At 47.0% G+C, this 24,903-nt stretch overlaps 2 protein-coding genes across 5 annotated transcripts; both read right to left on the minus strand.

The window, feature by feature from the left end:
* Positions 1-10,433: 10,433 nt before the first annotated feature.
* On the minus strand, positions 10,434-12,445 carry APOC2 (apolipoprotein C2). 3 transcript variants are annotated; one of them, XM_036745253.1, is made up of 4 exons: positions 12,341-12,445; positions 11,584-11,658; positions 11,057-11,213; positions 10,434-10,641 (listed from the first exon to the last, which is right to left on the minus strand). In XM_036745253.1, the coding sequence occupies exons 2-4, from the start codon at positions 11,642-11,644 to the stop codon at positions 10,551-10,553; spliced, it is 309 nt and encodes a 102-aa protein (XP_036601148.1). In that variant the 5' UTR covers positions 11,645-11,658; positions 12,341-12,445; the 3' UTR covers positions 10,434-10,550. The 3 variants fall into 3 exon arrangements, with proteins under 3 accessions (XP_036601148.1, XP_036601150.1, XP_036601149.1); XM_036745255.1 differs by lacking the exon at positions 12,341-12,445 and adding an exon at positions 12,164-12,188 and having other exon boundaries at positions 11,057-11,210; XM_036745254.1 differs by lacking the exon at positions 12,341-12,445 and adding an exon at positions 12,164-12,188.
* A 540-nt stretch (positions 12,446-12,985) lies between these two features.
* Positions 12,986-15,234, minus strand: APOC4 (apolipoprotein C4). 2 transcript variants are annotated; one of them, XM_036745250.1, is made up of 3 exons: positions 15,069-15,231; positions 14,122-14,269; positions 12,986-13,806 (listed from the first exon to the last, which is right to left on the minus strand). In XM_036745250.1, the coding sequence occupies exons 1-3, from the start codon at positions 15,214-15,216 to the stop codon at positions 13,662-13,664; spliced, it is 441 nt and encodes a 146-aa protein (XP_036601145.1). In that variant the 5' UTR covers positions 15,217-15,231; the 3' UTR covers positions 12,986-13,661. The 2 variants fall into 2 exon arrangements, with proteins under 2 accessions (XP_036601145.1, XP_036601146.1); XM_036745251.1 differs by having other exon boundaries at positions 13,474-13,806; positions 14,122-14,257; positions 15,069-15,234.
* Positions 15,235-24,903: the final 9,669 nt, after the last annotated feature.

Consider the following 24,903-nt stretch of genomic DNA (forward strand, 5'->3'; position numbering starts at 1 on the left):
CTAAACACCCCATTACTCTAAATAGGAGTAATTGGGGAGGGGGGGCTCAATGGAAAAGGGAGCAAGAGATTAGGATCCAGTGGAACAGAGCCCAAAAAAGCCAAGAATTATGAGGGAGATTTGCTGTATCCCTGGGTAAGGGGTCACCCTCGGGTAAGACTTGGATAATGCCTGGACACCGCTAAGGGAAACCTCTAGAGCCTGGTCGGCTGAGCTTGGACTGCCACCTGGTGGTAAAAAATGTCCTGTGCTTGGTGGGGGCGGCGTGGGGGGTCCCCTAGACCTCCTCATTACTTCTATGATTTGTTATTGTTGAGTCGTCTCAGTCCTGGCCGACTCTCCCTGAACCCATTTGGGGTTTTCTTGGCAAAGATACTAGAGTGGTTTAACATTTCCTTCTCCAGCTCATTTGACAGAGGAGGAAACTGAGGCAGACAGGGTTAAGTGATTTTGCCCAGGGTCACATAGCTAGGAAGTATCTGAGGCCGGATTTGAGCTGAGATTTTCCAGATTCCCAACCCAGTGCTCTGTCCACGTTGTCCGCAAGCTGCTCTGGTAGCGCTTTGAAACAGCCATACCTGCCAGTGCTGGAAGTACTTCCAACACTGCCCTATCTGGAAAGCCCAGTGAGCTTCAACAAGTGGGAACAGTCCTTTAGAAACCTAATTTTGCAGTTTTGTAAATTTGGGGACTTTGAAGTGTTTCCCTCTAAGTAAATTTTAAAATTTCTTTGCCTTTCTTTTTCACAATTCTTTACAAGAATTCCCAGCCCACTCCCCACCCCCAGTTTAAGATCTGCCATTTGCATAAGTAAGGATAGGTTATATTATTGGAAGCTGAGAATTCATCTTGACAATTCATCCAAACTTGCTGGATTATAAACAGAAAATGAGCTCACACAGGAAAATCCAATTTCAGAATGTTCAGAACGTCTCATGATGGGCCCCAGGAGGAAGAAAACCCCAGACTCAGAAGGAACAGCATACTGAAAACCTGCTTAGAAATGGAACCATGGAACCGTTTATTCCACTTGGAAAGATGATGAGCAGACCAGAGGTCACAGTGGCCTGGTTAAAAAAAAAAAAAAGAAAAAGAAAAGACCACCAGCCAGAGACCAATCTTTCTTCTGCTCCAACTCATCATGGATGATTTGAAGATAGGAATTGGGACTTGGTCTAACAGAAGCTGCCAGCCACTATCTTATTTTCAGAAAACAGGAGTAGAGGTCATTGAAAACCTTTATTTTTTTTTAATGTGGAACCATGAATCTGTTACCTACAGTATTTTTTTTAAAGTATGTATTAACCCTGCTCCATTTATCTGTGTCCCCTTTTGAATGCCTTTCTGCTCTCCTTCCAGTGTTTAAATGTTTCACTGCTACCTTTCTTTCCTCTCTCCTCTCTCCAACCTTCCCCCCCTTTCTCTCTCTCTCTTCCTCTCCCCTTCCCCCCTCTCTCGTCATTATCCCCTACATTCTTCCCCCCCCACCAAAGAAAGTTGCAAACCTTCATAACAAATAAGTGGAGCAAATCAGGTACACACTCTGTCTGTGCCTGATAACATATGTCTCATTCACAGACTCTGCCAAGAGGTGGGAAAGCAGCTTCAGTCTTCTGAAATTGCGCCTGGTCACTGCTATCCACTCCAACTAGTGGATAGCACTAAGTCCCTCCTCTAAGGAAAAGGACCCCCTCTAGAACTTGCCAGATGGGTCATTCAGCTTCACCTTAAAGACTTCCCCAAGGAGGGAGAACCTACCACCAGTCCATGCTGCCTATTCCACTTTGGCCAGCTAGTAGTTATTAGGAAGTTTTCATTGCCATCAAGCATCAATCCGCCTCTTTGTAACTTCTGATTCTTGCTTCTAGTGTGTCTTCTAGGACCAAAAGGAACAGATCTATCAGCTCTTCTCCATGACAGGCCTTCAAATACTCCAACACAGCCATCCTTCCTTCTCCCTGATTCTTTTCTAAAGGCTAAACCAACCTATTTTCCTCAAATGACCCTCATCCCACAGGCTCAAGCCCTTTTTCATCCTGGTTGTCCTTTGGACACCCCGCCTCTAACCCAAGCATCCTTAGATTGTGGTATCCGGGACTGAGCCCAATACTTGGGGTGAGGTGTGATAAGGGCAGAGGACAGTGGAGCTGTTGATCACTTTCCTCTTCCCAGAAGCCATGCTCTTCCATATAGCCCAAAATTTCATCACCTTTTTTTTTTGCTGCCACACCACAGTGCTGATGTATTGAGCATGCTTTCCTCTAAAACCTCCAGATCTTTTTCAAAGAATTGCTGTTTAGGATTCCCCAACTTACTTGACTTTTTTTAATACTGAAGTGCAAGATATTACATCCACCCCAATTGAATTTTATCTTATTAGATAAAATAATTATAATTATGATCTAATCAAGAAGAGTCAAACCCAGAGCTGCTGGTCACATGTGCCCACCACGCTCCCCAATGCTGCCCAAACCAGATTAAACTGTAATTTGGAAATATTAAATCAAAATATAACAGAAAAATATTACATTTTAAAAATAAGTTGATTTGTGGCCTGCAGGGCTCCTTATGTTTGGTTTATTGATTCCTGGTTTTTAATGCATTTTTATTTATTTCATTATTTCCGAATTACAAGCAAATATTTTTTAAACATTTTTTTAAATTTTGAGTTTCAAATTCCCTCCCTCCTACACCTACCCCTCCTTGAAAAGGCAATACATATGAAATCATGCAAAACATATTTCCATGTTAGCCACTTTGCAAAAGAAAACAGTCCAAAACCCAAGAAAAATAAATGTTTAAAAATGTGCTTCTATCTGTACTCAGAGTTGTTCAGTTCTCTCTCAGGAGGTGGATAGCATTTTTCGTCATGAGTTCTTGTCTTGGATCATTGTCTTGATCAGAGGAGCCAGGTCCTTCGCAATTGATCATAGTACAATATTGCTGTTATTGGGTACAATGTTTTCCTGGTTCTGCTCACTTCACTTTGCATCAGTTCATATAAGTCTTTGCAGGTTTTTCTGAAAGCATCTTGCTCATCATTTCTTAATGCATGGTAGTATTCCATCCCAATCATGTACCACAGCTTGTTCAACCATTCTTCAAATGATGGACATCCTCTCCGTTTCCAATTCTTTGACCCCACAAAAAGATCTGCCATAAATACTTGTGTGTGTAGGTCCTTTTGTGATTCCTGTTTCTTTCCGTCATCTGTGCGGGAAAGGTCTCAGATACTCTTATCAAAAGCTTTGCTAAAATCTACGTAAACTGCATCAACATTTCTCTTGTCCAGTTCAGTAATCCCATAGAAAAAGGAAAGTGAGGTTGTTCTGGTGTGACCCGTTCATGTTGAAGCCAGGTTTATTTGGGGGGTTTTTGTAATTGCTGCAAACCCAAGTGAGTGACCTGGCGTAGCTTGATCCTAGAGCACCACCTGGTGGATTGCCCAGCCATAGCATCCAAAGCAGCTATCTCAAAGCCCTGCTACAAGATGCAACACACTTGCCTAGAAACAGTGTGATGACTGAACAGAGTTTTTCATCAATATTTGTAATCATGAAAGATTTGCAGGGAAAATGTTCTTTCCCTTTTTTCCCTCTGCTGCAAGGGGTCATTGGCTGGAAAGGGGCTGCAATCCTAAGATGTCCCCCTTGGGGAAATCCCTTCCCGTGTCACACTTGTAAGAGATGACTCCTAGTGGCCCCCTCAGGGATCTCAGAGTTGCTGAATTCTGGCTCTAGATCTTTGCCCAGTGGTTTTCTGTGCGCTCATTATTCATTCAGTGCCCTCTATTATTACTTCCATACTCCCTTTCATTTCATTAGTCCCTTTCCCTGTGATGCTACACTCATGGTGACTTTTTGACCCCATGGACCTCAGTATCCCTAACTGTGAGGTGAAGTTACATTGATTATGTCTAGGATCTCAAGGAATTAAAGAATGTTGAGCTTGAAAGTGGAACATGAGGCAACCTAGTCCAGCTCCTTTCATTGGAAAGAGAGGCTGAGTCACAGAATATTATAGTTGGAAGTTATTGGATCTGTGAATGGATAAGTCCTGTGTCTCTGTCTATGCCTACACTATCTATTCCTACATCAAAATTCTGTGAACTAGGCGATAATGGATACTTCTCTAACACTGTAAGGTTTACAAAGTGTTTGATATATGCCTGACTCTTTGTGATCCCATTAGGAGTTTTCTTGGCAAAGATACTGGAATGGTTTGCCATTTCCTTCTCCAGCCCTGCCTCACTTAAATCCAATTCACTCGCAAGTCAAGACATCACCCTTCTGATATCATTGGTCCAGTTCATTTTACAGATGAAGAACTGAGGCAAACAGGGTGAAGTGACTTGCCCAAGGTCACACAGCTAGTAAGTGGCCAAGGTTAGATTTGAACTCAGGAAGACGAGTCTTCCTGATTCCAAGCCCAGTGCTCTATCCCCTGCACCACATAGATGCCCAAAGTCAAGAAGACTTGAGTTCAAATATGACTTCGTACACCTCCTTAGCTGAGTAACCCTGGCCAAACCACCTCACCTCTCTCTGCCTCAGCTTCCCCATCTCTAAAACAGGGATAATAACACCTGCTTCCAGGGAGGCTGTGAGGATGAAATGAGAGAGTATTTGGGAAGTACTTGTCCAACCTTGAAGCATCATGGAAATGCTAGCTATCATTGGTCTTACCCAATCCCTGATTCCATCAAATATACCTGACATGTGGTTATGGTGCCTCTCAGGTCAAATCAGCAAGCATTTACTAAGCACCTGCCATGTTCTAGGCACTGCGATCAACTCTGGGGATACAGAAAATTCAAAAGCCAGTCACCATTCTCAAGAAGCTTACAGTGTAAGGGGGGAGACAATATGCAGACAACTACGTTACAAATAAGATATAGACAGCGTCCATGGCATATAATCTGAGGGCGGTGGCACCAGCATTAAGGGGGATTAGGAAAGGTTCCTTGGTGAAGGTCGGGTTTTAGCTGGGATTTAAAAGAAGTCAGGAGGTAGGGATGAGGAGGGAGAGAGTTCCACACATTTGTGGTTGTTGTTGAGGATTTCAGTGAAGTAATATCAGTAATATAACTATGTATGTATATGCTAGGACATTTAACAACTGAAGGGTGGTGTTCAGTTATTTCAGTCCTGTCCAACTCTTCCATGACTCCATTTGGGGTTTTCTTGGCAGAGATACTGGAGTGGTTTGCCTTCTTCAGTTCATTTTACAGATGAGGAAAATGAAGCCAACAGGGTTACGTGACATGCCCAGGGTCACACAGCTAGTGTCTGAGGCTGGATTTGAGTTCAGGTCTTCCTGACTCCAGACCTGGCACCGTATCCACAATGCCACCTAACTGTCCAGACATGGGGGACAGTAAGTGAAAATGCAGGGAGTTGGGAAGATGGATTATTTTGTTCAAGGAACAGCACAAAAGCCATTTGCTGGATGGCAGAGGATGCGAAGATTAGGAGTAGGCTTAAGAAAATAGGAAAGGTAGAGGAAATGAGCAGAGTATGAAGGACTTTCAGAGCCCTTTGCGATTTGATCTTGGGGGCAACAGGGAGCCTTTGAAGGTTATTGAATGGGGGAGGGGGAGATGTGGTCAGATGTGGGCTTTAGGAAGATCACTATGACAACTGAGTGGAGAATAGACTAGCCACTTGAGGCAGGAGTACTGACTAGCCAGCAGGCCAACAGTCCAGGCATGAGATGGCTAGAGAAGAGAAAAGGACATATATGAGTGATGTTGTGAAGGGGACAATGACATTACTTGGCAAAGATTGGGTTGGCCGTGGGACAATAGTGAGCCTGGGCGCTGGGACCATGACCCCAAGGAAACAGCCAAGGAAACGGCCAACCAGTCCAGTACCTTTGCCAAGAAAACTCCAAACAAGGCCGATAGCAATGCAGAAGTTAGCAATGGAGGAAGGTTTGGGGGGGGGGGAGGAATAACAAGTTCAGTCTTAGACTTGTCGAGTTTAAGATTTGATGGGGCATCCCACTTTCACTTTTAGACTAATTTAGTTGTCAAGAAGTTTTCTCCTGCATCAGCCTTCATTCTACTTCTTTGCCACCTCTACTATTCCAATCCCTTTCCCCCTGTGATGGCCCTTCAAATACTTGAAGAAAGCAATCATATCTTCACATGTCATCCCCCTTCTCTAGCCTAAATGACCCTGGTTACATTCTTCTAGCAGTGCTGGTAGGTAAAAACGAATAGGTGGCATTTTCATTTTCCATTGAGCATACTCATCTGTTCCTTGTGTTTGTCCTTCGTTTTCAAGGAGGACCATGACATCAGGGGAATGATGACATGACTTGCAGTTGACTTTGATTCCTATCAACAGCTCAATAGCTATTTTACGATGAAGAAACTGAGGCACAGAGAGGTTAAGGGACTTAGGGAAACATAGCTGGTAAGTATCTGAAGGAGGATTCGACCTCAGGTCTTCCTGACTTCAGGTCCAAGATCCTACCCCACTATTATCCTACCGATGTTGTGCTGTGGGTATTATGATCCCCTTTTCCCACCACACTCTGTTCAGGGAGGGTTAACAAATTATTTTGTTTTTATAGAGGTTCCCCGGAAGAGAATGCCTTCTTTTTAACTCCCTCGCATTTTTAAAAATTCTATTTTACATTTTACAAACGAGTAAACCGGGGGTCAAAGTAGCTTTCCCTGAGGCATAAGGTCAGGGTATGTCGGAAGCTGGATTCGAATCTACATCTAACTTGAGCCCAGGGCGCAAGCTGCAGCACAGACAGCCAAACGACTCCGGAGCCCAGGGAGAGGAGAAGCAATGCCGGTTTCTTCGCGGGCTCCCCCTTCTGGCTATCTCGAGAATGACCTCGCTGGATTCAGTTTTCTGCTCACGTGTAGGCAGGGAACCGGCTCGTCTTCGTTCAAGGTAGGTGCACCCTCCTCCCTGCCTCAACCCGCGCCTGTGCCCTGGGCGCATGCGCCCTCTCGGCAGCCTGCCTAGAGCGAGGGATTGGTCGGCTCATTGACCAATCAGAGAAAAGACTCGGAAGGCGGTGTTCCCTCCACCCACTTCTTCCTCCTAACCCCTGGTCAATCGGCGAACGTCGAGGAACAGTGACCAATCAGCGGAGAGGGGTGTGGCCTCCCAATCCGGGCTCAGAGATTCTGTTAAAAGGTCTTGAGGCTGGGAGAGAGATGGGTGGGGATAAAGGGTGATGCAGAGGATGGGGTGAGCTAGGGAATGGACGGTTCGAATCCATTCTCCTTTTTTTCTGGGTGGACCTCCGAAGAATCCTGTCCCCTTTTTGGGGAATCCCTTCTCCCCATGTGTGAGATCATGGGGTCTGACTGAGGTCCCTTCCAGCAGTGGCATACTCCGGTCCACTCTTGCTCAGAAACGTTCTGTGGCTCCCCATTACCCGCAGCATCCCTGCAGACATTTTTCCAGCCCCATCCCTTCTGCCCTCACCCTTTTCCCGAAGCGTTCTTCGCACCAGCAAGAGAGAACAGCTCTTAGCATGGAGTATGTGCACTTGCTTTTAGAAGATACTTCAGTAACTGCAGCTCAATGTACTGGTTTCTTTGGTAACCCTATGTATGTATTTAAAAGACAGTTCTGAGAAAGACCGCAAAAGCAGGCAGCCAAAGGATACTAACAAGGCTGAGAACCCCTGGTCTAAAAGAGCCTGCGTTAGAGCTTGGTGGGATCCCAGAGGCCATCTCCTCACTTTACAGATAGTGCTAATAACTAGCAAAGCACCTTACAAATATTATCTCATCCTTGCCACAACTCCCAGAGGGAGACACTATCACTGTCCGCAATTTGCAGATAAGGAAACTGAGTGCTGCCCAGGGTCACACCGCTTCTAAGTGTCTGAAGCAGGTCCTGCCGTCTAACCACTGTGCTACCTAGCTACCCAGATCAGGAAACTTCTGCCCGGGGGCCCTGTGGCTTGACCCAGGACGGCCAGGTTTGACTCCAGAACCAATACTCTCATTCCATGGCTTTCCCCTTCTTTCCCCATTCCCTAGCTCCTCCCCACCTTGCTTCCTGCCCTTCCCCTCTTCTGGGGAGCCCTCCTGGTCTCTCCCTACAAAGTAATTCGTAGGTTTGTGTCTGGGCTCCAATGTAAGGCAGGGGTTTTCTCAGGTTTGCCTTTTTCTCCCCAGGACCCAGCGCAGTGACAAGAACACTGGCTTATGGAGTGATTTACTGGTGGGTTGTGAGCTCCTTGAGAGCATGGGCTGTTTTTGCCCCTTTCTTTGGTGTCTCCAGTACTTAGCCTGGTGACTCGAACATAGTAGGAGCTTAATGAATGTTGGTTGTCTGACTGACTGAACACGGGGTCCTCCGAAATTGAAGACAGGAATGTGAGCGTCTCTTCCGAGGGAGAAAGGAACACCAGACTGAAGGGTCCCTGCAGGCTCCTGGCGTCTACCTTCTCTGTCTTCCCACACACGCAGAGGATGGGGCATTGAGAGTGAGGTGCGGGAGAGGACAGGGACCATCGGTACTCCCAGAGTGGAGAAGAGCTCTCTGCAGCTCCTCTCTAGCCCGTCTCCCGTGCCTGGAATTCGCTCTCCCTTATCTCCACCTTCCAGCGTCCTTGACTAATCCCCCCTTCCCCAGGAAGCCTTCCCCCATCCCCCATAATTCTGGCACCTTCCCTCTGAGACTGTTTCCAATTTATCCAAACTATTTCTTGTTTGTACCTAATTGTTTGTCATCTCTCCCTTCAGACTGTGAGGGCAGGGACAGTCTTTGGCTTTGTCTTTGTCTAGCACATAGTAGGTGCTTAATAAATGTTTATTTATTGACTAACAGAATAGGAGATGAGTTAGCAGGACCCAGAGGTAGAAGCCTCTCATAAGCTTGAGTCCCCAGCATGTCCTGGGGCTCTAAGGCAGCAGATCTAGATGTCTAGGTCCCTTGAGTAGGAGGGATCTGGGGAATCAGGAGTCCTGGGTCCCTGAGGAGTCAGGGGCAGGGGCCCAAATGCCTGAGTCTTGGCAGGGAGGAGGGGTCTGGGATTTCAGCCTTCTGAGTCCTGGAGCAGTAAAGAGTCCTGGGGCTTGGGAAGGAGCAGAGCCAGGCAGGAAGCCGCCTGGGGTGTTTATTTTGGCCAAGGGACAAGGGGTTGGCCAAGAGAGGACACAAGAGAGATTGATTGTTCATCCTGCAAACTGCCCACCCCCTTCTCAGGCTGGGAACTTGGGGACCTTCCATGGACACACTCAGATCCCCCTCCTGGGGCCCCGTCCTTCCCGGAACCACACTGCTCTGAGCTCCTAGAGGGGGGAGGCCACAGCCCAGCCCCCTCTCCCTTCCAAACAGAGCAGCCCCCCTGCTGGGATTTCTGGAGGAGAGGCTGGAGATTAATGTTAAAAGGATTAGAAGAGAGAAATCTGCCTTCAGTTTGGGTAGGATATGGAAAGCAGCCTAAATGAAGCCCACCCCCATCCAGAGACCCCAGAGTCCTGTCCCCCAGCATTATCTAAGCAAGAGCCCCAGGGCTGCTCTTGTCCAGAAACTTCTCCCTCAGGAATCCAAGAGTTCTGCACCCCAACCATAGCATCCTGCCCCCCACCTCTTCCACTCCCTCCAGTAGCCCACTAGCTGTTAAGAATCTAGGAGCCCATTTTCCCCACCCAGAATTCATTAGAACTAGAGTCTCAGGCATCTGGTTTCCCAGCTCCCATCTCAGCCAAGAACCTAGACAATCCAGGCCTCCGACCTCTTTTGCCTATCTCCATTAGGCATCTAGGCCTCCTGTTCTGACCACCTTATGAATTCTAGTGTCCATCCCCTATGTGCCTTGTGGACCAAGGGGTGGCAGTCTCCTCCAGGAAGCCTTCCCAGATCTTGCCAACTCAAAGTGTTCTCTCCCTTTCCAGATTTCCCTATAAGGCACTTGATCTGATTTTTTCCCACCCCTCTACCTTTCATCCACCCCCACCCCCTTCCCCCCACTTAGCAGACTCGTTTGTACATTTGGCACACCGTAGCTCCTAGACTGTAAACTCCCTGAAAGCAGTATCTCTTATGGAGTTTTCCCACCATCATTGACTCCACTGAGCTCAGGACTCTGTACATTCTCTGGCTGTGATTTCATCGGTGTGGAGAATTCCCAGCATGAGAGCTGGGTTTGAAATCAGAAGATTTGGGATCAAATCGTGACTCTGATTTTTACTACCTGTGTGAAATGGGGCAGTCACTCAAACTCTGTTTTCCTCATCCTGTTGCTGCCAGCTCTAGGTCTATGATTCTATTAAATTCCCTTCAGTCCCCCTTGGAAGTTCTGTGACTGGTCAGTAACAAGAGCCTTTGAAAGCTGACTGAGACACAGAAACATACTCCACCCAGCTCCCAGACCCTGTGATCCCAATTCCTCAGCGCTCCCAGCCTCCACTGTACCCTGCCCCCACATCCCAGAAGAAGCCACTTTAGTCACTTTTATAGACAGTTTTATTAGCGGGGAGAGTCTGGGAATGATGCCTCAGGCTGGATCTGCCTGAGTTGGGGAAAGATGGAGGAGACAAGGTGGACCCAGAATTCATTGGCTTATCATTGCTCCCCCTTTAGGATGTGAAAGATCTGATCTGTCAGAATCCCAGTGTATGTGGTCATAGCCTCTGAGCCCTTGTCATAGACGTGCCTGCGGGGGGAAAGAGAGGCTAGGCTGAGGGGTGGCCTGTGTCTGTTACAGAGTGTCTGCAGGAAGAAGAGACTGGGGGAAGAGGAGGGGAGAGAGAGGTAGGAGACTGGGTGACTGGGGTCCTCAAGGGGTGGTGGATTGGAGGGACTTGGGAAATTGGGTGCCTGAATCTCTGCAAGGCCCTGGGGACAGTGGGCTTGGATATCTGGGTCTCTGAAGGGGTAGGGGATCTGGAGATGAGGAGTCTGGATACATGGATCCCCTCTAAAAGGAGAGGGAGACTTGGGGCTGGTGGCCTGGATGCTTGTATCCCTGGAGGGCTGGGGAACTGGAGGAGACCAGCTGCCTAGGTGGCTGAAAGACTGGAGATGGCATCTCAGCAACCTGTTTTGGGCTGGGTGAGGGGTGTGGTTACCTGAGGTTCTCATCAACTCTGGGTATCTGGACTTTCTCGTAGAGTTCCTGGGCCTTGGCTTTAGCAGACTCCCAGTAATCAAAGATGCTGCTCTGGACCTTGCTCAGCAGGCCAGGGCTCTCCTCTCGTCGAAATCGGGGCCTGGCAGCCTGAGCTGCTGAGAGGAAAGATGCCCATGGGGCTGGGGCCTGATGGCATGGAGCCACCAGGTTAGCGAGGGATCCGGGTCAAAGGAGAATTGGATGGAGACTCAGGGATTGGCAATTGGGAGGGAATGAGAGGTGGTGGGGAAAATTGAGGAAAGAGGAGGGTTAGGGACAAGAGCTACAGTGGAGTCAGGGAAGAATTCGAGATGAGGAAATGGGCCAGGGGAGAATTGGAAAGAGGAGGGACAGAGAGAATTTCAATTCAGTGGCAAATTGGGGTCAGAGAGAGCATTGAGGCTGGGTAGTATGAGGGCCGGAGGAGACCTGATGGTGGGCCCATCCATCCCTCGTTTTGTGGGTCCCATGCCGAGCCCCACTCACCTAAGGCCAGCGCCAGCAGCAGCAGCAGGAAGGTAAGCGTGGGGCGGCTCCTGGTACCCATGATAGCTGGGAGAACTGGGGGCATCGAGACCAAAGCAGAGGAAGGAATGAAGTTGAAGGGAGGAAAGCCCCAGTTCAGTGGCCTCTTACCCTGAGATCATTTCACTCCCGAAGGAGCGCTCTCTCTCCTCCCTCTCCTGCCCCCTCCTGTTCCCTGTCTCTCGAGGGCACGTCCCGTTTCCCTCCCCCGAGCCTTTTCTGCCTCCTGGTGCTTCTTCTCTCTCCCTCTCCTCCCTCTCCCTGGGGTCCTCCATGGCCATTCACTTTCTCTCCCTCTCCCCTCTGGTCTTCGTTCTCTCCTTAATCTCCCTTTCCCTGTGCTTCTGGTTGGGCCCAAAGACCCAAAGCCTGTATTTACAGAGAGTTCTTTTCTTGCCTCCAGACATTGCCTAAATGTCTTTTCCCCTCCAGGCCTTAATTTCCCCCCTCACTAAAAAGAGAGAATTAGATTTGATTATCTCTAAGGTCCCTGGCAGCTCAGATATTCTTTGTTCTGACTTCCCGCTCCAGGCCAAGACACCAGATAAGAGCTGAGTGAATTAATCAACTGGTTAAAGGCTCAAAGCCGGAGTGAGTCCACCGCAGTAAAGCAAGGGTGACCTTCCCGATTGCATATCTAAGATCTGCTGCCCTCTCCTCGTGTCCAGACTCCCCATTCTCCTCTACCCAAGTCAACCAGCAGACCCCAAGCCCTCACCTGAAGCCCCAGATCTGTCTCTGATTATCAGCCTAGAACAAGGGTCAGGCTCTTTATAAGGTAGCCAATGTCCCGTTTCCACCTCCCTACCACCCCCAAGCCCGGCTCAAAGTCCAGGTCAACACAACAGGGTTGTTGGTTATTGGGCTTGGGGGGTGAGGGGTGGGGGAAGACCCATGTCAAGGCACCTCAGGGGGACCTCCCCTTTCCTGGGAAACTACTCAAGAGAAGGAGCCACAGGGGCCACTAAAGGACTAAGGGCTGAAGGACCAGGGTCCCCAGATAGTTGAGGGGATTTCTGGCTTGATGGGGCTTGATGTTGCAATCTTCAGAGCGGACTGAGGGAAAGGACACCTGAGTCCTAGGAGGAGACATTGGAGAGAGGCAAAAAGTTAAACAATCTTTCTGGCCAGAATCCTGTCCTGTCCCCTGGACCCCCAAGGTGTACCCATCAGCCCCAAGGGGGCCTGCCACATGTCTACCTGACTTCTTGGGATACTGGGCTGGGGATGGGGTGGGAAGATCCTCGGACACCCTTGGTCACCATGCCCTCCCTTTCCTGATACTGCACATTCTAGAGCTGAGCATTGCTCAATTAGGTGGGGTGGGGTGGCAGGTGATAATGAGATATGGAGAGACTGACAGAGAGAGAGAGACCAGGCTTTATTGTGGACACTGGCTGAGGGGGCCGCATTGTTTTACAGATAATTGCTAGTTATTCAATGTCCTAGCTGTGAAAACCCTTCCAACACAACATTTTAGGACACAGAACAAAGAATGTTAGGATAGAAAGGACCCTGAGGACAGAAAATGTCAGAGTTGGGAGGGCTCTTAGAACAGAATTTCAGAGCTAAAAGGGCCCTTGGAACAGAAAGTCAGAGATAGAAAGGGTCTCAAAACACAGAATGCCAAAGCTGGGAGGGAGCTTAGGATAGGCCATGTCAGAGCAGGGGAGGGCCCTTAGAACAGGGAATGTCAGAGCTGGGAGGGATCTTAGAACAGGAATTGTCAGAGCTGGGGGGGTCCTAAAAACAGAATATCAGAGCTAGAAAGGGTCTCAAAATATAGAATGTCAAAGCTGGGAGGGAACTTAGAGCAGGGAATGTCAGGGCTGGGAGGGGCCTTAGAACAGGGGATGGCAGAGCTGGGAGGGACCTTAGAACAGGGAATTTTGGGGTTGGGAGGGGTCTCAGAACAGGGAATGTCAGAACATAGAACACCCAGAAGTCCAACAATCACTCGATAGTGGGGGAAGTCATTTGTTTGAATCTATAGCCAGGATGAGGAGAGCTGCAGTTTCTTGCTTCTTAGCCCATTGGCTCTAATCACTTCCACAGAGTGTTTTGGGGCAGAGACTTAGGGCTTTTTGCTTTGACGTGTGGAGCCAGTCCTGGGCTCTGAGGCCCAGGCCACTGAGATGGTCTTCATAGTAAGTCTGAAGGTAGTCTCGGACAGGTCCCGGAGTCCTACAGATGTGGTAAGGAAGTCATCAGGGGGCCTACTCCATTTAGGAGATGCAGGTATTCTGATTCCCTAAGTCTGCCCTCTCTGGGATGTGAGATGGGGTGCCAGGCGCCCTTCACCAACCTCCCTCAGGAGCCCAGGTATCTAGGCCCCCCCCCCACATTCCTGGGATTCCCTCCCTCACCGACAAGTCCATTTTCCCAGCCCTGATTCCATGAAAACCCTCTTAGAAACTCCTGATTCTCCGGGGATCCAGGCCTTCCCTTCTACTTTGGAGAGATGCATAGCCCTCTCTCTCAGAAGCCAAGTACACTCACCGGATCCAGTCCCAGCTCTCACTAGCCTTAGTCAGCAGGGGCTCCACTGTCTTCCAGAAGAAACGGGACACCTTCCAGCCTTCTTCCCCATCCTCCTTGTGTGGCTGGGTAGTTGGCAATTCCTCTCTCTGAGCCACTGAAAATGGAGCTAACCGTGGGACCTCTTATTATTATCCATTTGGGCAGCCTGTTACTCCTTCCCCCCCAACCTCCTTCTGACACCCCAAGTTCTCCTCCCTATTCACCATCTTTTCTCTGAGCACATCCCCCTAGGGGAGGCCACAAGCACTCATAGCCCTCAAGGCAACTCAACAAACAATTATTAAGCACCTACTGCTAAGCCCTGGGGATACACAGAAAGGCAGAAGAGAGCCCCTGCTCTCAAGGAGCTCACAAACTCCTCACCAAGGAGGGAGTACCAATAAGCTAAGCTACAGGCAAGATAAATTGGAGGCAGCTAAAGGATGAGAGTAGCAGCCCAGAAGCAAGAGATAGTAAGGGAAATTCCGTTGAAAATAACTGTAAATGATATAAAATACCCACCAAGACCCACCAGGAGCTGTATGAACACAATTACAAAACACTTTCCACACAAATAAAGTCAGATCTAAACAACTGGGAAAATAATCAATTGCTTATGGATAGGCTGAGCCAACATAATAAAAATGACAATTCCGTGGATGAGGATAGTATCTTGGGAAGGAGAAAGATTTGACCATGGTTACACAGATCTTAAGTGTCAGAGGCAGGATTTGAACTCAGCTCCTCCTAACTCAGGGCTCAGTGCTCTCTCTACTCCCCTAGTTTGTCTACAGACCAACCAAGTAGTTAGCTAAACACACATTCACCCCACACTTGCACATGTGAGATCATACATACACAGACGTACACACATAGATCTGTGTGGGTACAGGTGCCCACCTACTCATTTACCCCCAAAGCCTTACCTGTGGCCCAGGCCAGGACCAGAACCCAGAGCAAAATGGGGGACCCCCTGGTGCAGGTCAATCGAAGGAAAAACATTTCTAGGGGCTTTGTATCTTTCAGCAGCTGGGTTCCCCAGAGAGGAAGCAAGGGTGTATGTGGGGGGGACATGCTCAGTGGGTCCCTCCCCCAGGGCCCAGGACCGCCCCTTGGCACTGGCCACCAGCAGCCTGTCCCTCTCAGTATCTCACCTCTGTCCTCATTCTCCCTCTGCCTTTCCTCCCCATTCCCCCCTCTCCTCACCCATCTTGAAATCCCATCTCCACCCTAACTGACTTCCCAAGAGGCTCTGTGCAAACTGCTTCCCTTTGCTGGGCCTTGGGTCAGGATCCTCATTTGGGAAATTGATTTGATTCAATGATCTGAGCCCTGCCTTGTTGTTCTGCTCTTCCTTAGTCACTGATTTCTCTCTCTTTAGCCCAAGGTTGCAAAGAAGGGAAGAGCTGATCACAGACCTAGATAAAATCTAATCTCTGGTCAAGGGTCGCAAAGATCTGGGGGCTAGTTCATCTCTCTGGGCCTTGCTTTAATTATCTGTAAAATGAGAAAACTGGCTAGAAGTTATTGAAATTTCCACCCCACCCCCACCCCACACTGCACCCCCAGCTCTGAAATTCCTTGTTCCAAGGTCCCTCCTGGCTCTGATATTCTTGGACCCTTCCCATGACACAGCCCCTAGCCTTTGGTCTCATCCCAAGGACAGGGGGAGGGAGGCAGAGAGGAGGGACCAAGCAGGCCACTGATCCCCTGCCCAGGGCCCAAGGTCAGAGTGTGGACAGCGGGATTTGGGATGTTTGTTCAGGTTTGGTGAGGGTGAAGGTCATCCTCTGTCCACAAACTTCCTGTCTCCTACCCCGTTGTTTGACTGAGAGACGTGGAAGGAAGAGACCATATCGCAGAATCGGGGGCATCCCGACATCCTATATCCCAAGGCTCCTCCTAACCCTGACATTCTATGTTCCAAGGTCAAAGGTCCACATTCCAGGTTCCAGGTTCTGAGGTTCCTCCCAACACTGACATTCTACATTCTAAGGTCCCACCTAGTTCTAACATTCTATGTTCTAAGCTCTCACATTCCCCTTAGCTCTTGATATCCTGTGTATCAAAGTCTCCTCCAGCTTTGACATTCCCTCTTCTGTGTCCTGAGGGCCTGTGGCATCCTATGGTAGTTAATGGCAGGGACACTGGGGAGGATAGAATGCTGGGGAAGGGGGTCTAATGGAGGTTATCAAGACATGGGGGGTCAGAGAGAGAGAGGAGGAGGGTTGGTGTAGACTTGGAGGGACAGGATTCAAATAGGAATAGGGAGGTCCTGAGGGAGTAGTGGTGGGGGCAGGTGGGGGATTGAGGCTCAAGAGAGAAGATTGTGCTGGTGTGGAATTGTCTAGGAGATGAGAGAGAAGCTCCTCTGGGCCCCCTCCCTGCAAAAGGACAGAACATTAAGTGAAGAGGCTGGACTGCAGGGCCCCTGGGGACCCTTCTTTTCTTGGGTCTGTGATCTTAAGAATGATGGGTCTGAGAGAGGAAGACCATGTGAGCATTCCTGGGGTGAGAGGTGGGTGCCTATGTCTGTGGGGTCAGGATCCTTAGGTCTGCCTTGTGGAAGGGAAGGACCAGATGTGGGGGTGGGGGGAGAGGGACTGTCCCAGCAGAGAGGGTGAGTCAGGCATGAGCTAAGTAAGACAGGTCACTTCCCAGGCCACACATTTTGTCATCAGGTTATTCTTGGAAAGTGAAAATGATTCTGAAGTTCTACCTTGCTGGAAATTTTCCCTCTTTCCTAGACCTAGGAGCCCAGGACTTCTTGCTTCCCTGAAGTAGGACAGGAGGGCTCAGGTGGTCAGTTTGTCTCATCTCTCTTCTCCTGGGAAGCATCTTGGGGGGCTGGGGTGGGGCAGGTGTCGGAGGGGATCTGGCCACTCTCTTCTCCTGCCCCTTTAAGGATATGCTGAAGTGGAGGGAGCAGGCTTGGTGTGGGTGGGTGGGATGGGAACAGGGGAAGGGGAGGTTCTCTAAGTAAGGTGTACTTGGAGGGGAAGGCCAGTGAGAAAAAGCCAACTGAGGGGTGTGGGGGTGGAGGGAGGAGATGCAGAGGGGAGAGCTGTCTTTCAGTACCTGAAGGATTTTCTCTGAAAGACAAATGAGATTTATTATTCCTGGGCTCAGAGGATAGAACTAGGAACATTTCTTTTTGGATCACTAAGGTGGTGAGAATGTAGGAGGGAGGGAGGTCCCCATATTTAGGAGTCTTCAAGCTAAAGAGACACTCTTTTCAAAAAAAATTGTTTTTATTTTAATTTTAGTTCCAAAGCTTCTCCCTGTTCCCTCCCCCACCCACTGAGAAGGCAAGAAAAACAGAACTCATTACACATATGGATAGTTATACAAAACAAATTCCCACATTGGCCATATCCATATAAAAGAATAGAAAAAAATCTGCTTCAGTCTGCACTCTGAGCCCATCGACATCACCACAGATCCACACCATGTTTCAGCATGAGTCCTTTGGAACTCTGAGGGTCACTGGGTCGATCAGAGCTACTAAATCTGTCACGGCTGAATGTCTTTACATTACTGCTATGACTGTGTATCCTGTTCTCCTGGTTCATCGAACTTCACTTTGCATCAGTTCATACAAGTCTTCCCAGGTTTTTCTGTAACCATCCCCTTCATCATTTCTTACAGAAAAATAGTATTCCATCACTTTCATATACCAGGACTTGTCTAGCCATTCCCTAATTGATGGGTATCCCCTCAGTTTCTAATTCTTTGCCGCCACCAATAGAGCTACTATAAATATTTTTGTACGCAGGAGTCTCTTCCTCCTTCTTTGATCTATTAGGGATATAACCCTAATAGCAGTATCTCTGGGTCAAAGTGAATGCAAAGTTGAATAGCTTTGGGAAGCAGTTCCCAATACTTTTCAGAGTGATTGGACTAGTTTACAACTCCACCAACAATGTGTCAGTATAAGATCTCTCCCACAGCTCCTCCAGTATTTGTCATTTTCTCTTTTTTTCCCTCTTAGACACCTGGGTTTGAAGCGGTAGCTCAGAGTTGTTTTAATTTATATTTTGTCTAATTATTAGTGATCCGGAGCATTTTAAAACTTGGATTTCTTCCTCTGAAAACTGCCTATTCATATCCTTTGATCATATATCTATTAGATGATGGCTCGGAGCCTACTTTTCAAAGCAACTCAGTCAGTCAACAAACATTTATTAAGTGACTACTGTGTCCCAGGCATTCATTAAACACAGACTGTGTAAATACTAAATAGTAACTGTTTCTCTTTTGGCCAGGAACCCTCGGGGTCTTCCCCTCCCAGTTTGATTTTTTTTTTCTGAGTTTTGATTAAAGGGGCCATCCCTTGATTAACTTCTTAAAGAGACCTATTCACTGAATGGGCTGACCTCATTCAAAGTGAGAACCTGAAAAGACCAGGCCTGAAAGGGCCAGGGTCTCCTAATGCACCCTGGGCCATCTCCAGTCATCCTGGTGAATATCAGGCCACTGGACCCAGATAGCTCTGGAGGAGAAATCGAGGCTGGTGATGACCTTGCACAGCCCTCCCTCACTCAAATCAAAGTCAACTGCAAGTTGTGTCATCACTTCCCTGATGTCATGGTCCTCTTTGAGAACGAAGAACAAACATGACTGGATGCAGATCCTTCTGCCAGCTTCTGGAGGAGCTATTTATTTAAGGATGTTGGGAAAAGTAAGAATGGGGTGGATGATCTCTGAGACCCCTGGGATTTTCTGACTTGCCAGCTCCCAAACATGGAAGTAGAAACAGCAGCAGAAGTAGAGGGAGAGGGGTAGTGCCGTGGACAGAGCACTGGAATCAGAAGGACCTGAGTTCAAATCCAGCTTCAGACACTTGACACTCAACTAGCTGTGTGACCCTAAGCAAGTCACTTAACCCCAACTTACAAAGAAAAAAAAAAGAAGTAGAAGGAGCATTAGGAGCTGGCCTGGGCTGGGCCATCAGGGGCTCTTCTGACTCCTGCCAGGCCCCTGACTGATCAGCCATCATCCCAGGCTGGATCTCCTGACCCAATCTGCTCCAGGTCAGTCTTACCTAAAAAGATCAAATGACTGTGCACCTTAGTGAACCAAGGATTGGGAGAGAGAGGAGCAGAAAGAGGAAAATGTTTTAAATTTAGTTGGAGTCGGGACTTTTTCACTGGGGTCCCAAGCAACAGAATGAAGAACAACGAGGCGGATATGCCAGGAGGCAGATTTAATGTGTATATAAGGAAAAACTTCCTAATACTAATATTAACATAAATGATAGCCACTCATATTTCCATAGCTTTGCAAAATGCATTTTCTCCAATGACCTGTGAGGCGGGTGGTATTTTCCTTTTGTTTTACAGATGGAGAAACTGAGGCCCAGAGACATTAAGTGATTCACTTAAGATGACGCAGATAATAACAAGTCATATTTCAATGGCCCTTTAAGGTCCTCAGAGCACTTTCTTTCTACCTGCTCTGTAAGCCTCACAATGTAAGCATCACTATCCCCATTTTATAGGTGAGGAAATGGAGGCTCACAGGCTAAGTGACTTGGTCAGGGTCACATAGTTAAAAGGGGTTTTGTGGAGCTGAATTTGAATTGGTTTCTTGACTACAAGTCCAATGCCATTTCTACACCGTGGGAGAGGACAAGCACCAGTTCTGAAGTTAGAAGACCTCAGTTAAAATCTTGCCTCTGGGAAACATTTGAGCTCCCTGCAAAATGGGAGTTGGACTAGATGGCCTTGGAGGTCCTTGCCAGCTCTCAGTCTATGACCACTGCTTGCTGCTCATTCCTAGCAATGGGAATTAGAAAATCCTTCCTCCAGAGATAGAGAGCTCCAGCCCCTGGAGGTATTCAATGTGAGGAGACCGGATGATGGCTTGAAGGAGACATCTTAGAACTATTAACAATTGCAGCAGTAATCGCCGATGGCTAGGTGGTACCATGGTGCATAGACCACTGGGCTTGGAATCAGGAAGACTCATCTTCCTGAGTTTAAATCTGGCCTCAGCCTCAGACAGTTACTAGTTGTGTGATCCTGGGCAAGTCACTTCACCCTGTTTGCCTCAGTTTGCTCATCTATAAAATGAGCTGGAGAAAGAAATGGCAAACCACTCCAGTATCTCTGCCAAGAAAACACCAAAGGGGGTCATGGAGACTCACAAATACAACTGAACAAGAACAAAAGGACCAAGTGGAGGGTGAGAGAACACTGTGTACTCAAACATTCTAGTCTGGGTCTGTGATTTTATAGGTTTGGATAATTCCTCCAGCAAATCATCTCCACTCTTCTTTCCCCACCCATCCCTCTTCTTACCATTCCATAAGCTCACTGCTCATGGTCTATCCTTGGCTCAAAGGGCCATTTATATGGCACTTTCTCTTCATTTATGGAGGCTGATTACTCAGTGCTCTGGCATGCGTGATGCACTTGGGAGAGCCAGAGAACAAAGATCTTCTCTTCCATCTCTTCCTCTGGCTTCCATCCTATAGAGATATGTGTTATTCCAACTTCTATTTAGGTTGACTGAGGGAAACAAAGATACTGAGAGGTAGACTTACCGAGGAGCCAGAAACCTCTATCATGTCCCTATCCCTATCTTGCTACTCTAGAGACTTTGGGGAACTTCCCCTGGGGTAAGCTCAGAGACTGTTTCTTGGTTGAGTTGAGTTATCTCACTCCCAACGGGAGACCTCATTTACTCTGTGTATTGTCTGGTATACGTTTTCATTTGTATGCTTCCTCTGATTTCTGTTTGCCATCTGTTTGGATAAGTGGGTTTATTTGCTATTTGCTATGTGTGTTCATTGTAAATCTGGCATTTGGTGGGAAGGAGCTCTTCTTTCCCATTAATAAATAGTAATCAGGAGTGTAGCTTGAACTTAAAATTACTTCCCCTCAACTAACAATATTTAAGGGAACAGATACATATTATTCTGGTCTGGTACCTCCTCTATCTGAGGAGAGCAGAGTGGGCTGTCTCTGGCCCCAACTGTCTGTTTTCCTTCTTAGAAGGAATCAAAGTCTTCCCTGGAGAAGTGTGGGAGAAAGAGATCTTAGAAATATGTACTCTTGCCTTCCTCTAAGCCACATCTAGGCAGACCCATGTGAACTACATAACTTGTACGGACAAAACTAAAACACCTTCCTTATTCCTCCTGACATTTAGGAGATACCAGGGGAATAGCAGGGCTGTCCACCTGTTTCCTTCTCCCTTTCCACATGACTAGCCCATCTTCTCTTTTGATCAGACATTTCTTTGGTTACATTTTTACATAGATTCTCCTTCAAAGTTCTGTATTTTATTGTGTTGCAGATGGCTCACACAATTTTGAATTGTAGATTGTATTGTTCCAGGACTAACAGTCAAAAACCCCCACCCCCAGTAGAGTATTGATATGGAAAAAAATGAGCAGGGAGAATTTTGGAATCATTAGAGCAGATTTATATTTTCCCACACAATCCATCCCACACTCCTCTTCTTCTTGAATTCTAGGTACAGCTGTTCATTGGTAATGTCTGTCTCAGCTGCCTATATCATGGGCAAGTCTAAACTCACATATGCTATGTGTTTTAACCTGAACAATAAACATTTTTCATCCACTTGGTTTTTCTTGTGATTATAGTTAGGCCAAATCTTTTTTACAGATCTCTTCCAGGAGGTTCTGCAGTGTTCTGATTTTGATGCAACCAGCACAATGCCATCTGCAAAGAGGGACATTGGTAGGGACTCACCATCCATTAGGACTCCCTCTTCAACATCCTGCGTTGGACTCTGTGTTGTGTCTCTTCTATGACAATGTTGGAGTCCACTGAGGAGAAAACATGTGACTGTTTTATGTCTTGCCTGATATGTATGATTGGAGGGTTGTTGAACAAGGTTTTTTTTTTTAATTCTTTTTTTGCAAGGGGGAAGGCAGGGCAATTGGGGTTAAGTGACTTGCCCAAGGTCACATAGCTAGTAACTGTGTCAAGTGTCTGAGGCCAGATTTGAACTCAGGTCCTCCTGACTCCAGGGCTGGTGCTCTACTCACTGCACCACCTAGCTTCCCCGAACAGGGTTATTTTTGCTAAGAGATTTTAATTAAGTTTGATGTATAGATGGAAGATGCTTTGTTGGAAGAGAGTCTTTAAGGAGACATTTTGTTCTACCAAGACACATGCTTTTATTTAAAAAAATTAAACGTAGAGATCTTATATTTATCAAGTTTTTCGATCAATTGTGTAATCATAAAGATTTGATCCACTGTGGAATGTTGTTTTGGAAAGCCTGACTGTTCCCCACTAATGCCCTCATTGAAGATGCTTTCAAAGTGTGTCGTTGATTCTCATGAAAATGTTATATGGATAAAATGGTCATTAGATTAGTAGTTGCTGTAATTTTCTCAGTTGCCTTTCTTGGGGAGGGGAAAATGCTGAGATTTTTTTCCATACTTCTTCTATCTTCTCCTCCTTCAAAAACTTTTTGAATCCTTCACTGCCCCTTGCCATCATATCATCTCCCACATGAAACTCCTCCATGTACTCTTGGTCCAATTCAGAGACTTTTTCCATCTTTGTTCACTTTAATGCCATTTTTACCTTCTCTACAGGTCTTTCTGTCTTTAAAGTCCAAGTGTAGAGGCTTTACTGTCCTTAATGGAGAACCAAAGTTTGTTGTAAAAAAAATTTGCAGATCTTTTCCATTTTTCTTCTGTTTGTTGTCCTTCCTTTTAGTTCATAAATGCCTTCAGGATGACTGCTTAATATACTTAGTTTCTCATCAAGCTTTCTTTAAACTGGTTTTTACTTCTTCACTGCTTCTTTCTTTTTGATGAAATGATATTGCTCATATATTTTAAACTGGTTTTGCCTTTGGCTGCCATCTCTCTTCACAAGCAAGTCGAGCAGTCTCTTGTAGTCTGTCTCTTTTTAACAGAAATTGATTTGCATCAGTCAAAATTCTGTATGAAATTATCATAGATGGTGTCCATGTAGTTTCTTCCATCTATATCCTAGTTTTATCACTAAAAAGTTTGAATATGTCAGGATTGAAATATTTTGAGATATATTGAAATATTTTGCAAGCTGTGTTCCATGAATTATGTGATCACTGCGTGCTGAGTGTCTAATTTTTGTGAATGTGGGAGGTCATGACCAGAGATTTGAGATTTTGTAACATTTAACATTCCATTTCATCCCTTTGATTAAATTCTGAGCCTGGTCAGCACAGCTGCTCGAAACTGTAGTCTTGACGTCCATGGAGAAGGTTCGTAGTGGTGGTTCAGGCATCTGCAGATGTACCGCAACCTTTTGGAAGGTTAGCCATGTAACATGCTCCAGGATGATCTGAGCCAGGGATGCTTAATTTAGGGTCCTCCAGTGGTCTATGGAAAGATTTCAGGGAGTTTGTGACCTTATATGGGAAAATTACACACCCCTAACTTTTAACCGAAATTTAACATTTCCTTAAATTAGTTAAGGTTACGAAGTCTTGATCTGAGATAGCTACTATCTTGGCAGTTTAAGGAGAGTGCCACCTGGTGGCCAACTCTGCCATTGCAACTCCCTTTGAGATGATTAATACCAACTGTTGGGCATAAGGAAGGTAGCTGCTTACACTGGGCGGTGCTACAGCTGCAGGGCTGTAAGTATCACGAGGTGTTGCGGGTGGGACACACAGGTGTCTCTCTTGTATTTATAGCAAGGATATTGAGACATATTAATTTCCTCTCATTTGGTCACTGGTCAAAGAGTTCATATTTAGGAGACAAATGGCGGTGTTAAAGTCTAAAAAGAGTGTGATGCTTGGCCAGCCAGTCAACAAGCATTTATTAAGTGCCTACCATATTGCAGGCACTCTGCTATCCTAGCCCTCTCTGCCCCTCTCCCATTTTCTGCTACCATCACAGTCAGGCAATCAGTAAGCATTTATTAAACACCTACTATATACTAGGCATTGTGCTAAGTACTGGGGTACAAAGAGAGGTAAAAGAAAGTCCCTGCCCACAAGGAGCACACAATCTAATGGATCACAGGAGAAGTATAAAGGGGACTGGATAGAACTGTGTTGGAGTTTTCTTTATTGGTATTAGCATTTCTTTATTTGATGGGCCTCAACTTTCTCCTTGCTAAAAGGAAGAGATTGGATGGTGTGGCTTCTAAAGTTTCCTAAAGTTTCTCTTAGTTGTGACATTCTTGCTTCTAAGATAACTTCCAACTGTGCCATTCCATGTTCTAAGGGCCCTCTTAGTTAAGACATTTTTGGACTCTTCTTCTAACATGGCCTCCAGCTCCTGGTCTCATCCCAAGAGAGAAAGAAAGAGGAGGAGTGATCAGGCAGGCTGCAGATCCCTTGCCCAAGGCCCAAGGCCAGAGTGTGGACAACAGAGTTTGTAATGTTTGTCCAGCTTTGGAATGGGTGAAGGTCATCCTCTGCCCACAAACTCCCTGTTCCCCATCCCCTGCTCTGACCTAGAGATATATAGGGAAGAGTAAAAGGCAGACCAGCATGTCACAGTATTGGGAGTGTCCTGAATCCAAGGTTTTGTTGGGTGAGGAAACTGTGGTGTAAGCATATGTGTAAGATTTCCTCTTTCTCTGTGATACTTCTTACCAAAGGGGTGTGTGTGTGTGTGTGTGTGTGTGTGTGTGTGTGTGCCTGCCTGCCTTTCTGCCTGCTCCCACGTATCAGTCAGTTAGAAACATTAACTTCTTTGGCCATTAACTTCTTGATGGGGGCCTCCATTTTGTTCTCTGCAAAATTGAGTCATTGGATTTGAAGACCCCTCCCAGC

Source organism: Trichosurus vulpecula, chromosome 2, assembly GCF_011100635.1.
Source record: "Trichosurus vulpecula isolate mTriVul1 chromosome 2, mTriVul1.pri, whole genome shotgun sequence".
Taxonomy (NCBI): domain Eukaryota; kingdom Metazoa; phylum Chordata; class Mammalia; order Diprotodontia; family Phalangeridae; genus Trichosurus; species Trichosurus vulpecula.